Below are 17,648 nucleotides of genomic sequence, written 5' to 3' on the forward strand. Positions count from 1 at the left end.
CAGCCACACATGCTCAACCAATTAACTTCTAGTGTTTTGAAAGTGGGAGGAAACTGAGCCACCGAGAGACAACCTATAAACTCCACTGACAAAAAGTCCTCGAGCCCAAACTCGTATGAGAATAATCTCACTGCGAGGTGAGTGTGTTAACGACTACACCATCACGCCACCTTGAAAGTGTTTTCTAGGGTTTACGGGAGAGTCTGTGAGGGGTTCGTATGTTCTCTATTTTTTTGTGGTTTTTCTCCAGGTAGTATTGTTTCCTCCCATAATTCAAAAACAGAAGAGTGCCTTTAAATGGTAACACTAATAATGTCCATAGGTGTGAAAGTGTGTGTGAGATTGTCTATCACTCAGTGTTTGTGCGCTGATGTACTGGTGACCTGTCTTGAGCGTATCCTGCCTTCTCAGAGTCAGCTGGGATCAACCCCTGAGATGAGAAATATAGCGCGAGTGTGTGTGTGTGTTCAGTATAGCTTAAGGGCCGTTGTAGCTTAACTTGGCATAAGAAATGAACCAGAAAGCCCACAGCCAAAGCTGCACAGCTCACTGAGATACATGTAATATAAATCTGAAATTCAAGACAATTTTGTATCTTTATACATTTAAGCCTAAAGCTACACAACATTGTTTGGAGCATAAGGGGTAGTAGCATACTATCATTTTACTATGTATTGCATTGACAGTGAACAGGATTACGTTAAAGAATCTCTGCTAACATGACAAAAAGTGGCACTGTTCAATTTTTTTTTTTTTTGATTTTACAGTCCAACTCTAAATACATCCTGACGGTCTCATTATAAGAGAGCTGATATCGCGCTCAGTGATGTATGTACCTTTTGATCCAGTGAAGAGCAGCTCATCCGTAGCATCCACGCACAGAACCGGCTTTGAGTGGCCCTCGGCCACAGACACACACTGCAGGGGTGCCGTGCGACCCCCCTTCACACCCCCGATGGGGTTGATCACACCCCTGTAGTTCACAAATGTGCGTACAGTGTCAGTCTTATGGGTACATAACAGCAAATATGATGTCCTTGAACGCAACTTCCTTCTACAGACAGTGAGATACATGCTGAACTGCGGCATGCACATAAAAACACAAATCAATTCTTTTTAATATACATGACAGTACAAACACACACATATATATACACACATGGATCACTCAAATGAACCAAATGAAGTTCAGTGTTTATATCACTTTGAAAGACAGTACAAAATACCCATCATTGCTATACTGCTTCTTAAATTTCAATTCTATGACATTTGTAATCAGAGAGACAAACAACCAAAATGTGACTGTTAAGAGCCCTCTCCACATGATATCAGATAAACAAGAGCATACACATTCCTGCTGGTGGAAGCCCACCTGCTTCATCTCCTGCTTCCACACACCCCTCCCTCTCCTGATTTTGTTGTGGTGCAGTCCAATTAAGGCACTACAACAGTGAGAACTACTTTCCGATTCAATCTACCTTCCTATCCCCACTCTCTCACAATCACACACACACATACAACCTCTTTTTTATGATGTGCTCTCAATCTCACTAGCTGGACCTCTCCCCCTCTCACCATCCCAATCTATGTCCCACTGACAGGCCAGAGTCCCAGAGTGGCTTCAGAGCAGTCAGCAGAGTGAGACCAAGCAAGGGGAGGCTGAGAAAAAGAGGGAGGGCTATGTGGGAAAATTGGTCCCTGGTGGGCTTCACAAGTGGTGGTTAGTGTGTATGTGGGAGTGCATGTGTGCCAGAGTGAGATATGGAGTAAAACACTGAGAGGGGAGCAGGAATGTGGAAGGAGAGCAAAGAAAATTAGATTGCGCACACCTCGGGACAGATTTGTTTCGACACACACTGAGCAAAAATACAGATAAAGATGGCAACATGCTCATCTTCACACACGCACGCACACGCGCACACATACAAATCAAAAAAATAAAACTCTTATGTGTCTTGTTCACAACACATAAAAACTGTCCAGAGCCAAAATCAACCAGCAACAAAAGGGTACATGCAATTCTGCAAAGTTTCGAAAAAAACCAAAAAAAATAAGAACCAACTTTGCATAAGAATAAGCTCAAACCAATTGTTTATGACAGCCACAGTCTTGATGAAAGACACCACAGCTGTTTCATACTGCAAAAAAATTAAATAAAAAGATATGTCCAGCATCCCGAGACACCATCATCACCACATGCAATATCCATTCGCCACTACACCAGTGGAAACCAACTCTCTGCATCTCCACGGGTAATCATCATTTGGGGGCATAAACCATGTGTGTATGTATGTGTATGGACAGAGAGAAGCAGAAGACATGGTTACACCATCAGCTTCTGCAAAGCTGGAAAACCAGCGTGGATCAGACAGAGCACTCATTTTGAAAAGTGGGTGGCCATCCCAACATTTCTTTTTTTTTTTTTATTTGATGCAGAAAAGATTGATAAGATTTCCATAAATAGAAAATAAATTTGGGATGCACTTACAGTTAAATGACAGAAATTAATGAATTATGTCTAATTAAAGCATTATGCTCCATTGCCTTTGATTAAAATTAGATTAGTTTCTTTCATTTATGAGCTTAGTAAAGTGTTAAAAATATATTTTGCTTCAAACAATAAAGTTATACTGAAGCAACTCCTTAACCAGACAGTCCATCTATAATATAATAATTTCTTTCAATACATTTTCCGGTTTGTCTTCGTGTTATGGGGGTATATATATATATATATATATATATATATATATATATATATATATATATATATATATTTACAAAGCACCAACTCTTATGTTGTTCAATGTATATTCTACAGTAGCATGATGTTCCAAATGGCAAAAATTGTTCCAGTTCCATCAGCATCTGTGGAAGATCTCAGTGTGCCGTGCTATGCACTGTGTAAGAGCTGCTAATGGATGATGCAGGGCAAAGACCCAAGAGAGCAGCACTAATGAAAACATGGAGGGAGATCAGCGTGTGCTCTCTGCTGCACACAGAAAAATAGAATGAAGGGTCTCGGTGAGAGGTGTGTGCGCGTGTGTGTGTGTGTGAGATACAGAAATAGGAATGATTGATCAAAATAACGATAACATAACTCGTGTCATTATTTTCAAGCCATAAACTGTTTAATGGAGGAAATAAGGCGACATACTGTTGGAAAGTTTTTGTTTCTTTAATTAGCTTGTTAATCATAGCCACCCTTTGCTTAACATAAAAAACTAGAGGCAAGTGCAATGCTCTATCAAACAAAGCTCATATCTACATCTCATGAAATTAACTTATCAACATATTGTGTTGTGTCTGTGGTTATCAAATCACAAAACTGGAGCCTTAAAGGAGCATTAACTAAAATGAAGGCGAAAGATGATAGAAACCAGAAAGCAGCCTGATTAGGATTATTAAGGTATAAGAAGAACCAGACTCCTCCTTCAGTTAAAATAACAATACAGTTTTATGTCAGATATTAGTTAATATATACAAAACAATGACTAAAAAACTGAGTTCAACATGTTTTTAGCTACATAAAATATAATGTATATAAAAGATATGTATATAATATAAAAGCTAATAGACACTGAAAAAACCTGGCTCTGTAGCATAGTAGCAAAAAAAAGAGAAAAAGCAAATAAAAATATACAATTAAAAGTTTTTATGAAATTGTGAGTATTCTGTACAAAAATACCTTGAAAACTCTGAAAGTTTTCGGCTCTGAAAGTTTTCGGCAGTTTAGCCGAGTAGCAGATTGTGCAGATTTTCCCATCACCTCTCCCCGTCATAATTATCTGGGCTGAGCCCTTTACGGAAAACACTTTTTTTTTTCTTTTAACACTGTCCTTACTCAGGTTAAGAGTTGAGAATGATTGTAGACTGACAGAGCCAAGGAAGCCATTTCTACCCTGCAGGTCCCACTACAGATTATTTATTTGACAGAAAATAAGTGTGTTACTTCCACAACAGGCCTTTTAAAGTTGCAGTTTCACCATTTTGTATCTTAAATAGTGATACTGTTCGTTGAGGTCTTGCATGTGACCGGTGTAAAACACAACATCATAATAAGGAAGAAGCCCAGGGGAGGTGGGGTCAGGAGAAAAAACATCTGTGGCTAAAGCATGCAGCACAGCGACCCCACCCTTGGAGGAATGAGGGACATGAGGTGAAGAGGAGAGGCCAGACGAGGCACTGAACACTTGTGGAGATGACGCAGAGTGGGTTAGCAGGCAAATGGGAACAAAGAGAGCAACAGACACGGTTCCTCTACCTGAGCACCTCGGAGAGCGAGGAGTCGCTGTCATCCGACCTGGAGGCAGAAGAGGAGCAAGGAGAGGGAGGGGCAGGGTGGGGAGAGGAAAGGGTTAAACACACCAAGAAAAGACGGGAGGGTTACTAGCAAAGGGTTAAAAAGGGAGGAATGACCAGTGGGAGGGTTTTAGACCTAAAGCAGTGAGGAAACTGGCAGGAAAGATCAGTCAACAAAACAGCTTGTCCAGCGATTATCAGCCAACGATGACAAAGATTAACTTCTTGTCTTTTTTTCTTTTTTTTTTTATGTTGTTGTTGAGACAACCACTGAACAAGCTGAGTTCTTAGAGAAACAAAGATTGTAGATGTTTTATTGTTTCTACACCCACACTTAGCAATTAATGGACCTGTTCCCTCTGCTGGGGTGTAAAGAAATTGTCAGGAAGATGTAAAAATAGAACTTATTCACTTTCTGGCTAAGAGTTGAGATGAGACAAGTGATCTCATGTCAATATAATAAAACAACACGTCTTAGTCTTAATATAGAACAACAAGCGAAAACAAAAGGCTTTGTCGACACAGCACATCAAACTCAGTTTAAATAAACCCATCAAAACATGTAATGGATCGGATACTACAAAACAAAATATATCTTAAATAAGAAAATAGATGTGCCAATAGGTAGATTTTACTCACAAAATAAATAAGGCGATTGAGACGTTTTCATCTGTTTCTTGCCATTACACCAAGTAAAACACCTACAGGCTGTGGTGTCATGTTCAGTGTAAAAACACAAGAATCTCCTCAAACACTGCGAGAAAGCAAACGGGTGCTTTAACTAAAAAATCCAACTGAGAGGAAGAAAAAAACTAAAGTGAAAGTTACAGAGAGGAAAAGGGATGTAAATATGGAGGAAGAAGTGAAGACAAAAGATCCAGAGAGATAAGTCATTATCTGCTCCTGCATCTGCAGTTTACAGCGATATTCAGCGTATTAGTACAGAAGAGGCATTGGGAAGGATGAACAAGGTGAACAGAAGGGAAAACCCAGTAAGGTTGGAAGGAGGAAAAGTTCAGGCTACATTCATAACTCCAAAACGACGACAAGGGGGGCGATGGGTATGTGTGTAGCACTGCAATAAAAGTCTTATTATATTGTAAATATTTTAGAGGCTATGGTTTGTCACCACAAGGGTCTGGGCCTTTCACCCCGAGCGTGAAATAATAAAACAAAATGTCTTCAATGTGTCTGGAGGGAACAGCAGTTACAGACAGCAACAGTGTCCATGCGCATAGTTTTATCTAACTTTGAACACGACGTCTTATTGAAATTCATTGGGGTTTTAAAAAAAAAATGCAAATACAAAGTGAAAAACAAAGAAAAAATAAAAAGTGGATTTGGAATTTAAAACATCTTCACACCAGAGATGACAAGAAAACTTTTAATTTGTCTTTCTGATTCTCATTTGTTTTTCAAATGGAAGTTAAATGTTTGATCTCAGTGTCAAAGGGAATCGACTCCGACGGTCAACATGCAGACGCAGAAAACAGTCCAGTCGTGCATTGACACACTAATAAGCATCACTCCTCCCTTTTCGTGATTTAATATGCATTTAGAAACAACAAATTTTTACCTTCTTACATTTTGCTGTGAATTTGATAATGACTTGAGTGTCAAAGTGAGGCAAGTGTCAGCAAAGTGAGGGTAATGAAACTTAATAAAAAAAAAAAAAAGAATTATAATAAGAGAAAAACTGTGGGTCAAGAAAAGCTCAAAGCAAACAGGAGTGTACACACTTGAATTGATGTTAATGAATCTCCAATGCAGCAATGCAAATAATGCCTGCATCCACAGATTAAACGGGGGGTAAAACTCATTCTTGTGCATGTGTAGACAGGATTTCTACTGCGAGAACCACATAAAAGGCCCTTAACATGAATTACCTCCCACTCAGAGTTCATTCAAAATGGCTGCCGATGACAAAAGCTGCAGAGATACATGACAAGGGCCAACTCATTTACCTTCCCCGGCTCCACATAATGAGGACCCAAAGGCTGCGATGCACACAACACACGCAGGTAATTTGAACATACAGTATACACAAAACGCCCCCAAACACATTTCACTAAGACAATCAAGGAAAGCAGAGAAGTGCGCTGGACTAATAAAGATGATAAAAACTAACAAGTTTTCAGCTCAGACAAATGCTGAGTGAAATTGACTGCTGATATTTGACAGCGGAAGTTGGAATTGATTGCCAGCAGGAGCAAGCTCATCCAGACCCGCTGCCTCCTCGGCTGACATTTACATGCGTCTTGTGTCCACATTATCCCTCAATCCGATGTGGCAAGATTACACAATTACACACAGAGAGATGTTTCTAATCTTTTTTTCTTTCTTTTTTTGCATTCATCCATGCAAACAAGAAGAAAACAGTAAATCCGACATGGGTCATTTCAGCACCATGAATCCAGCTTCATAAATTACCTTCCATCTAAAATAAATTCTGTCTGACAGGGTGTCAGGGGGGCGGGGGGCTGAAGATTATAAGAGAAGATTTATTACAGGGCTGTTTGTATTAAATTATGTGAGATTGTGCATGCTGATTTTCCTTCATTTCAGACAGGAGGTATCATTGCCATGTACGGCACATTACGTCAAAACCCATCACACAACGCCGTGTTTGTATCCCAAACACATCCATATGTCACGTTACAACAGAAGGCGGCACCGCACGAGCTGATTTCCATTTGTTTCCTGGTACCCTGTAAATATGGATGACAGGCCTGCAGAAAATTCACCTTGCTGTCAGTCGCTTGTGGTCACAATGACCACGTCTTCATGTTCTGGTTAACGGCTGAAGTCTCTGCCTGTTCCCAAACAATCCACCATTAAAACCAGGGGAAAAGTTGTTTCTTTTGTCAAAGAGTGGGATTCATCTGAAGATAAACAGCCTGAGTAAAACGCTCCTTGAAACTATTGACAAAAGTGCTTTCTTCTTAAAAGGAACAATTCTCTATATACAAGACCAGAGAAGATAAAAAAAAACAAAAAACCATGGAAGAAGTGAAAAAAAAACAAGTGCAATTGAACTGAAAGGATGAGAAACCAAAGGACACAAGCTGTGTGTGTGTGTGTGTGTGTGTGTGTGTGTGTGTGTGTGTGTGTGTGTGTGTGTGTGTGTGTGTGTGTGTGTGTGTGTGTGTGTGTGTGTGTGTGTGTGTGTGTGTGTGTGTGTGTGTGTGTGTGTGTGTACACTCACTTATCCAGAGCAGAGCCTTGTGATTGGTTGCTGGTGAGCCTTGAGAAGACGTTGCGGTCATTCCTGGTTCGCAGAGGAGGGGAGGAGGGGGGAGTGTAGCCATCAGTGGGCCTAGTAAGAAGCAGAACAGTGAAGGTGAGAGACATGGGGGGGGGGGGGGGGGGGGGGGGGGGAGTCAAGAAGGGAAATATGTAAATGTATATAATGTGACAGAATCACGTGAAGCAATCAAAGAAATCTAAACCACCGACATGCAAAACCCTTCAGTTTGAGGATTAGATGTACCTGTATGCTCGGTCGTATGATTTCCTTCTTGTTATGGGGGAAGTGTCATAACCTCGAGACTGCCTGGGACTGACACACACACACACACACACAAGCAAGCTAAGCATACTTTTATGGGAGTGCACAGGTACCAAGCGAAAATGGACATCAGATATCAAAAGGATCCGCATGATCCAAATCTATAAGCAACAAGGGGGTTTAAGCAATTCCACAGGACTACTAAAGGAAATCTATTCAGCTGCTAAGAGGCGTCACCACGGGCTTGGCCAGTTCCATACGGAATGGCTCTTCGAAGTATCAAATCACAGACCACTGGTCCCCCCCCCTACTAGTGGTACAGGGGGGTTTGGGATATGTGGCACTGAGCAACCAAGCTTTGAAAGGGCTTTGGTCTCACAGATCAGGTTTCCAAAAGTGTCTTTTAAAACACCATTCTACCATTGCCTTCCTGATTACATTTAATGTTTAGCTATCAAGTCTAACCCTGACGAGGCTAACCATGAAAAAATAAACAAAGAAAGTATCTGAGGAGTTTCATATAATGTATGCAGACTCGTGTGAATTTGCTGCAAATAACAGTAGCTTTCCTGTACGATCAATAGGTGGAGAGAAAATAAATAAACAAAAACTATTTTGAAAGAGCAGACCAACTAAAATAAATAAAAAAAACTTTATCTGAATCTTTGTCTTTATAAATAGACTTTAGTTTCAGTATATAGAGCAGTCATAAGCTGTGTTAACTTCACTGAGGGTTGTCAGTGTTTCTCTATCCAGAAAGACGGTTTTTATGCATGAGGAAAAATGTTTCTTTTGGTTGTGAAGATTTCTCCCTCTGAATTACCCGACACTCCAAAACAACCTGAAATGAGTCTGAAATTTAAGGAAATTGGCAGTTGACACATTTTTCTAGTATAAAAAACATTTTTGAAAAAAAGAAGTCAGGAGTTGATTTGCTGATTTCAAGAAATCCTCTGAACTTGCTTGAAGTGATGTAAACAAACAAATTCACAATGAAATAACCACATTGTGTTATACAGTCATGCGGTTACACAGCGAGTGTGTTATGTACCAAATCATCAATCAGTAATTTATATTTTGATATTTGTTCTGTTCTTATTGATCTGCTTTGACAACTGAAATCACCCTATTGTGACATACATTATATTTAATGCTATCTTAACTTATAACAAGGGGTAAGCAATTGCTGTCTGTCTGAATGTGAGCAAAAACACTAACAGGTGTATAAATGTAGTGAATAAACTTGAAATATATAGGAGTATATATAAAACGATTATGGTAGGTCATAAATCGTTGAATGGGTGGACTGATGACTAACATAATAAAGCAAAGCCTCCCACTTGTCATTCTCCCACTGAGCTAACACTTAAAGAACTTCTCCTGTCCTGCCTTTATCTCTGTGATCACTCTTGTTTGCATGTTGATGACTTACAAGGTGTGTCCCCTGACAGGCAGGCTGATGGTGCGGGATGCGCGGTCCCTGTGGTAGGGCTCCCGGAGGGCCAGGCTGAGCGCCAAACTCCCTGGAACAAGACTCAGGCCGTCCTCCTGGATGTCGGTGAGCGAGGCCAAACTCTTCGTGATGTGCTGCTGCTTGCTACCTGATGAGGGGTCCAGCATAGGACCGAGGTACTCCGCCGACACCGCCTTCATCTGAGCTGACAGACGAGGCTCCACCTGAATAAAGAAACATCAGCCATTTGTGTCACTGAATTCCAGAGAAGAGGGTGAAATGGGGAAAACAGGAGTGCAGCTGGGGAGGGGAAACTGAGGCATGAAAAAAACCTGATAAAGACTGTATCTCATTAAGGCACATGAGGATATTGCAATGCCGCCTGGAACCATTATTCAGTAGGGAAATGTGTCGAGAGAATATGAAAATAGTAAAACAAACAACGTGGTGGATCGATTCTCGACAATAGTCATTTTAGAGGGTCAAACAGAGGCTGGATAAAGAGGGAAAAAAAGCAGAAAGCAATAAAGAAAAGAGCATACAGCAATAACAAGATAATAATAGGGATTGGTATCAAGCCTGCAAGCATTTATCAAGTTTTATAAGTGTTTGCATATACTGCCATCTTGTGGTTACACAAGAAAATGTCCAGCACAAAAGAAGGCACACAAAAAAAAGAACACAAACACAGTTCAAAAATCTGAATGTGATCTTATATCATACATCATCCCATTGAACTCAAATCAGCTTTACCTTGATTTTGAAATCGTCTTGGCTGTTGGATTCTTTCATCTGAGACACACTGTGGAGAACAGCCAGAGCGTTAGAAAGACATATACAGGAATTGCTGGATTAGACCACCCATAAGTGCACAACTCGATAAGAGTGAAAGGTTGATGTTTTGTTACGTTTTGAGGAAAGACGGGTCGGGGGAGAGCAGACTCACCTGCTGTCAGAGGCTTGGCTGAACTCTGAGGGCTCCTCGTCTGTACTGGCATATCCATTCTCTAAATACACAGAAAACATGTTATAGAACGTCCGAATATTTCCAGATTTACATCGACAGTTATACAGTTTAATGTCTCATTGCACTCTGAAATGAAAGCATAGAGCAAATAAACAAAATGACAAAAACAAAAAAAAAGAAGAAGAAGAAACCATGTGATGGATTCATAAACCAAGTCTTGTGACAAAGTTGGTCTGATTCTGTTGTGGCTTTAGGTCTGCCAGACCTTTTCCTGTCAGTTTCTGTATTCACTGACAAATTTACCTTCTTTACAGTTTCTCTGACAGAAAAAAACTATATCTTAAAAGTCTTAAGATGATCTGCCGTTCTTCCTTAGTTAATTGATTGTTTCTCATGTAACAACACAACACACTGCAATACTGTTCAACTGATGGTCACAGGCTGTCTGGTACCACCTTGTCTTCCAACACCACTTTCACGTAGAGGAAGCTGTAAGTATTCCAGGAAAGTTAGAACACCTTTAGGAATCAGTAGAACCAACTTTCAAGGCTTGAACAACCTCCACTGCTGCAGAACAGCTTTATGCTAATCCATCTCTGGTTCCTTATGAAAAACCTTGTTTGTAGAATTCTGAAATTCAACAGTTCACCATTTAACGTTGTATCGTTTCAACCTATTCAGTTTACTCAAATGATTTGAATTGCAATAAATAAGGGCAAAAACTAAACACTAAACTTCAGCGATACGGTTGTATGTCCTACATTAAAAATAATAATAATAATCATATTAAATGCCAATTGCATTTAATCTAGAGGCAGTGCAGTTAGATTTACTAAACGTGGGCCAGAATAAAGATATTTTCTGACAGTTTTAACATGGTTTCATCTAAATGAAGCCTCACGTATGCAAGGAAGGACAGAAACTGACAGAAGAGTGGACATTTCTTTTCCTTCTCATTTTTCTACTCCCACAGATTAGAACCATTTCTCACCCTGTTGTACGTTGTGGATGAGAGCCTGGAGCTCAGGGATGTACTCGGCCTTCTCCCGCAGGGCGTCGAGGATGATGTGATTGTGGGATGAACCGATCACATCCGTCTGTCTCAGCTGGCCCTCCAGCAGCCTGATTTGAGTTTCCTTCTGAGCCACTTGTAAACTCTGCACATGGAAACAACAGACAATGTAAAAAAAAAAAAAAAAAAGATAGCAAACCACAACAACAAACTACCAGGCTGACAGTGACACAAGAAAAAGTCACAGATGAAACATTGAGATTTTATAAGTTTTTCTTTTGTCATTCCTTATAGTCCCATCATGTCAGCAATGTCTAAATTCTGGATTGTGGCATGAGGAAAAGGGCAGAACTTGCCCCCCCCCCCCCCCACAAATCTACAGCTATGAAGTCAAAATAAATCCAGGTGCCCTGATAATAATTTGAGTTCAGAGACAAACATATAGTGCTTTCAATCTCTCAGCACTAGATGGCACTGTAAGCATTATGTAATGCATTCACAGACTGTCTGAAATTTATTATACGATTAGGCCTGTGAACAGACATATCAGTTCATTGTGTGCACAACAACTCACTTTGTCAATGGATGCCTTCAGGAAGTGATCCAGCAGGTGGCGTGCTTCAGCCAGAGAGCAGGAACTGATCACCACCGAGGTGTCTACCGAGTCCAGCTCATCCTGCAGGATAAACACAAAACTAATAAGTTTCACTGGATGCATCTCATCTCTTCTCATTGCTGGACAGAATTTATCCACAGTCCCCGCTCTCTCTCTCTCTCTCTCTGTGTGTGTCTCTCTACAAGCATCTCCATACCTTGGTCTCCTCTATCTGCACAATCGTGGCCTGGCAGTCGGAGAGGCTGTCGTTGATGTAGTCTATATTGGCATTCAGCACCTCAATGTCCTCGTTAATTTCCAGAAGGAGGCGGTCCTCGGCCTCGGGTCCCTCCCCATCTGCCATCAGTACCTCCCTCTTGTGTGAGAGCGCTTCCTGCTGGGCCGTCAGCTCCTCTCGTTTCTGACTCATCAAAGGAGCAAATGCACACCCAGCAAAAACAGTCAGTTTCATTCTGGCAAAAGGTTTTCACACTAAAGAGTTTGTCTATATTAATTCTGAAGGCAAAGAAAGTAGGCAAATGCTTAACATAGTATGATTCATCAGCCCAAAATATAGAAAACCAAAGAAAAATGCGAGAGAGGTCTTGACACAATCCAACAAAGCAGACACTTCCCTCGCATTTCCCCATTTGTTATGCGTCTGATTCAATGAGGAAAAGAGGAAGGTGAAGTTTCACACTTGGTTTCACTTGTTAACTCCAAGGAAAACCAAACACGTACGGCATTTATTTTCAACAATCTTGACACTGCAAGCGACAACAGTTGAGACAGCGGAATAAACCCAGTTCCACCCAGAGCCTCTGTGCCAGTGTTACCTTGATGAGGCGATCCATGTCAGCTTCCACATTAGAGATGGTCATCCTCTGCATTACAATGTCCATGATGCGATGCTCCAAGGTCTGCCACTTCTGACGGGCCGACTTGGAGAAACTGCCAGTTCTGCTCGCAGCTCCGAGGCTGTTCAGGAGAGCCGGTTTTCGTTGCAGCTTCTTCCGACTGCTGGAAGGAGACGAAGGAGCCACAAGTTCAGGCCAACGGTCGATATAGATATTACATAACACAGAAGACATGATTTCTAATTGGTTTTCTTTGTTGGGAAAATGGAAACAAACTTCAAATTGGGTCACCACTGAAGTCCAGTTTACCTAAACCTCATTAAATAACTCGTGAATACAATAGGTGGTGATATCATTAAAGACGTCATGAAACAGACTCATAATTCCAAGATAAATACTTCCCAACTGTGACTATATTAAATTACACAAATATTATTCTTAGTAAGGTGGACAATAATGTAAGCTATAATTATCTTTACATAACAATGCACTTTTAAAAATCGGTGACTTTCTTTTGTTGATCAGGTCATCTTACCCAATGACCCGGGTTCCATCCATGCTCCCCTCGCTCTCTCCGAGGTAACCAAACGCACTGTTTTTGTTGTTCCACTGCCGCACCAGTCCGCTGACGGTCCTCGCAATCTCAGGTTCAGAGCTGCTTGCCGTGGTGCTGGCTGATAGCTCGGCTCCCGAGTCTGTGACTGGGGGAGCCTGGTTCCAGCGGGCCACGCGTCCCGCCACACGGTCCGACATTGGTTTGGTCAGGCGCCGCAGGGCGGTCACTTCCTGGGTCTTCCTGCGCAGCACCAGCTCCTGCTGCCGCTTCTGGGACTCGAGCGCTCGGATCTGATACTAATGGGTAGAGCGCAGGAAAACAGAAGGTTTAAATATGATCATTTCAGGTTTCATTCATCGGATGGTGGATTCTGTTGCACACAATGGGTTGATACAGTGTTGGTCTTTGAGGACTTTAGGATTCAAGAAGCAGCCGTTTATAACAGGATTATGAATGCCATCCACAGACTGACAGTGTAAATGCTTTCAACCGTATTATTGAGCCTCCTATTTCGGGGTAAATTAATCAACTACAAAAGTAATACCACAAGTCTGTGCAATATGTATATGATTGCTATATATATGCATGCTAAATTACTAACTAAACTAAATTCTTCAAATACAAAACTTAACTTGCACCACATGAACAACAACAGTAATGAAAAACTTCAAAGATTTTTTATTTTATTTTTTAAAGATGAGATGTGTTGAGATGATTTTTTGAGATACTGTATTTTGGATTTGAATGAGTTATGAGCTGAAATCACAAAGAATGAAATACAAATACCTTGAAAAATGCAGTTTTGTATAATAAATCCAAACTACTGTAGTGGCCGGAATTTAAGACAAGTTTTTTGAAAAAGTGAGATTGTCTTATATTTGGGGTCGAAAGAAAAATAGATGTCTGCTCTTCTTTGTCTTGTTTTTTTTAATTGTCCAAAAATATTATGATAGTTTGTATTTCACTCAGATGTAGGAGTGTCCCTAATGTCCAGATGACAATAACTTGTGCCACTACCGGAGCAGTCCAGAGATGACCTGGAGAATAAGAGCTCAAAAGGAGGTCAAATCAGGTACAGGAGGAGTTATGACAATATCAGCTAATGCAGCTGAGATTTATAACTGTCAAGCTGCTAAAAAAAAATACTGAGTCACTAAGTGCAACGTCAGAGGAGATTGTACCATAGTTCTTAAAGTGGTTCACAGACATAATAGAAGAGAGGGAATGATTGACCAAGAAACATAAAGACCAAATGAACCGACCCAGAGCTGATACTCAGCTGAAGACACAGAAAGTCTCCTAAGAGCTCAATTCATACTGAGTATAAAGCCAGTCTGGGTTGGTGGAGAAGATTCATACAGTGTAACGGGCCGCCTTTAAGGAGAACAACCGTGGTCCAACCTGAACTCAGACTACACAGAGGCTGGAAAAAAAACAACCAGACCCCCAGAATCAGAGACGAAATGTATACTAAACACTGTTTTTTGTTTTGGGTTGATTTTAGACATGCCAATATCAGTCAGTGTAAAGAAAAAGGGGACAGATCAGCGATAGTGAGGTCCAGTGGGAATGAAAAGAGTCTCTGTCATGCTGCGTGCCTCACTGACAGAACTAAACTTCCTCCATATGTTGTCCTGAAGTCTGTTCTGAATTACTATGAAAGATCCCGGCAGGCATCATCATACATGCAGGAAAGGAGCTGCACGGAGTGGCTATGTCCGTGCGGATACTCCAACATGCAAAAAATGTCAACACAAGTTCTGTTTGATGTGTTCCAGTAAACTATATTTCAAGAAGAATTGTTTTCCCCCTGTAAATAATATTTAGTCTGCAAACCTTTATTTCCATTTATGAGCTTTGTAAATAGTAGCGGGGTCGTCGTCTTGCATTCAGACCAATACCGTATATGGAAGGTTTACTGTTGGTATTAAATGAGTAAGAATTATCATAGCAATCTTTATAACTTTAACCCCTCTAAACACACACATGTACACAGGTGTTGTCTAACCTCTTGTCGCCGTTGCTCCTTCTTCAGCTGGGCAATCTCTCGGTTCCTCTTGGCCTCCACCATCCTCCTCCTCTGCTGTTCCTCCTTCATCTGTTTCATCAGTGTTACCTGTAAACAGCAGAGTCGCTGATCAATATCACATCCCTGTCCTCTGCTCTCCCTTCATCTCTGCTGACTCCTCACCTTGGCTTTCTTCATCTCATTGACCTCACCCTGGAGCTTCTTGAGCTCCCGCTCATACCGCCCCTGGTTTTTAAGGAGACGAGCGTGCTCTTTCTGAGCCACTTGGAGCTTGAGCAGGTCGCGGTTCATCTCCTTCAGGCGTTTCTCGTACTCTTGCTTGATCTTGTTGGCCTTCTCCTCCGTGTAGTTCTCCATGGACACTGCACGAGCAGGTAAAAATGTCAAAAGGTTGCGGTGTTTTAACTTGAGGGTCACTTTTTACTCCCAGAATAAATTCACTCACTGAGGTTTTGCAGCACACGGTCTCTCTCCAGTTGTGTGTCTCTGATCTTGTTTTGCAGCAGGATGAGCTTCTCTTCATACTGCAGCTTCAGCATCATCAGCCTCCGCTGGCTGTTCTCCAGCTCGTCTATGAGCTTCTGCTTGATCTCAATCTCGCAGGTCAGGTCTGCCAGGTCCGCCTGGAAGTTGGCTACAATTTGGGTTTTGAGAAAAATGCAAAATACAATTTCACTTTTTAAAGTCTCAAGCAAGCAAATAAACAAGCAAAATAAGTGACAACATTTTGCAAAGTAAGAACACTCAAAAAAATAGCTAATAGCTCATTTTTATCACTTAACACTATGCAAAGTGAATTAACAGAAGAGAAACTTGTATTGTAATTGAATATGCGTTAGTCATTATGTCTGTAACTAATTCTATGGAAAGCAGGTCACAATGAGATAACTGCACTGAACAAAAGTTAACAAAAAAATTTAAATAATAAACTTTAATGTGATCACCTTAAAAAAAACTGCATGGATTTTTCTTGGTAATCCTGCAGACAGTTTGTAAAGGAGGTCAAAGACAGAGCTTCTATTGATAAACAGAGTCCATGCTGTTGAAAACAGGACTCTGTGTTTATGCCATTTCTTTCATGACTGGGGTTGTTGTGCTCTGCTGCAGAGTAAATTTGAATGAGATATTTTCTTGCTGGCATTGTGTGATGGAGCTGCATTGCCTTCAGACATGACACGTTTGTGCAGAGCGCTGTATGTCTGAGAATGATATGTTCTAAATATGCCAATGAGTGGGATGTGCGTGTGTCATATGTCTGCTTTGTACCTATATTAGAGTGAGTGTGCATATTGTGAATATGCACAAGTCTGTCATGCTTTTAGATGTCAAAGAGTGTTCTACACTTTCTTAAATTTAGTATGTGGTGACATGCAATGATAAAAGCATTTATTTCAACACTAATGTCTATAGCTTATCTTTGGCATCAAATTGAAGAGGGTTTTTTGTTTTCCTTTTGGGAAATGGTAATAAAGTCTCACGATTCAAACCATCTTCGTCACAAAAAAAAGAGAAAAATTCCAAAACAAACAAGAGATTGCTTTTCCTGTAGTAAAAGCTGTGATACTTGCCTTTCTCATCTGAATCAGAGTCTGAGTCCACAAGGCTTTCATCACTGTCAAACTCGTCCTCCTCCCTGCCTTCCTCCTCATCCTCCCCCTCGTCGTCTTCACACCCGCTCTCCTCCGGTAGCGGAGACATGATGTCCTAGAGTGGAAGCACACATCAGATGTCAGACTGTTTTTATTGTTAAAGTGTTGACAGGCGGAGATGCACGTGTATCTTACCTCAGTGTAATTGTCATCGGAGTCGATCTCTCCGTTCTGACCATTTTCACCCGTTTGCCCATTCTCGCCGTTCTCGTAAATGTGCAGCTTCACTCGTTTCTTCAGACCTTTCTCCAGCTCAGGGCTGCAAGGAGGAATAAGTGTTAATAATAATAACTTTTTTTCATATTTTTCACAAAATGGAAAAAAATAGTTCTCCACAAAATATGAAAATAACAATTGTAATTTAGACGAAATTAAACTACCCGATGTTAACAAAGGCTGTTATAAGATGGGGTAAAACAACACGATTCCTTTCATTTTACCCGAGGATGCTTTTGCCATAAAAATAATTTTGGTGAAATTCTTTGGGGCCCTCATGTGGCCCTCCTAGTGCACCGGTAATAGTTATGCAAGCACTTAACCAGCAGGAGTGTTCCAAGATGTTTTTGCCCATTGACCTTCTGAAGCACTGCCCTCTTTATACAAGTATTATGGCACTCACTCTAAACATCTACCATTAAGGCTGCGAGAGTGATGCCAAGTGATGCGTTTATGGCAAAAATCAGCCCTCTGAGGTCATTAGAAAAGTCTTCTTCATCTCATCTA

The 17,648-nt window shown here is 40.9% G+C and overlaps 1 protein-coding gene across 1 annotated transcript in view; it reads right to left on the reverse strand.

Annotated features, from left to right (window-relative positions):
* Positions 1-17,648, reverse strand: part of kif21b (kinesin family member 21B) — a gene marked incomplete at both ends in the record, with an annotated part of 58,960 nt that overhangs the window by 8,875 nt on the left and 32,437 nt on the right. Inside the window, 17 exons of the mRNA XM_080495599.1 lie at positions 837-973; positions 4,262-4,300; positions 7,505-7,615; positions 7,790-7,858; positions 9,240-9,484; positions 10,014-10,062; positions 10,207-10,267; positions 11,219-11,384; positions 11,814-11,915; positions 12,052-12,255; positions 12,671-12,854; positions 13,227-13,543; positions 15,256-15,363; positions 15,439-15,638; positions 15,722-15,910; positions 16,845-16,980; positions 17,061-17,184. Of these exons, the coding sequence (XP_080351725.1) occupies positions 837-973; positions 4,262-4,300; positions 7,505-7,615; positions 7,790-7,858; positions 9,240-9,484; positions 10,014-10,062; positions 10,207-10,267; positions 11,219-11,384; positions 11,814-11,915; positions 12,052-12,255; positions 12,671-12,854; positions 13,227-13,543; positions 15,256-15,363; positions 15,439-15,638; positions 15,722-15,910; positions 16,845-16,980; positions 17,061-17,184 (2,441 nt within the window). The remainder of the gene's footprint in view (positions 1-836; positions 974-4,261; positions 4,301-7,504; positions 7,616-7,789; positions 7,859-9,239; positions 9,485-10,013; positions 10,063-10,206; positions 10,268-11,218; positions 11,385-11,813; positions 11,916-12,051; positions 12,256-12,670; positions 12,855-13,226; positions 13,544-15,255; positions 15,364-15,438; positions 15,639-15,721; positions 15,911-16,844; positions 16,981-17,060; positions 17,185-17,648) is intronic.

The sequence above is a fragment of the Blennius ocellaris genome (genome assembly GCF_963422515.1).
Source record: "Blennius ocellaris genome assembly, chromosome: 4".
NCBI lineage: Eukaryota > Metazoa > Chordata > Actinopteri > Blenniiformes > Blenniidae > Blennius > Blennius ocellaris.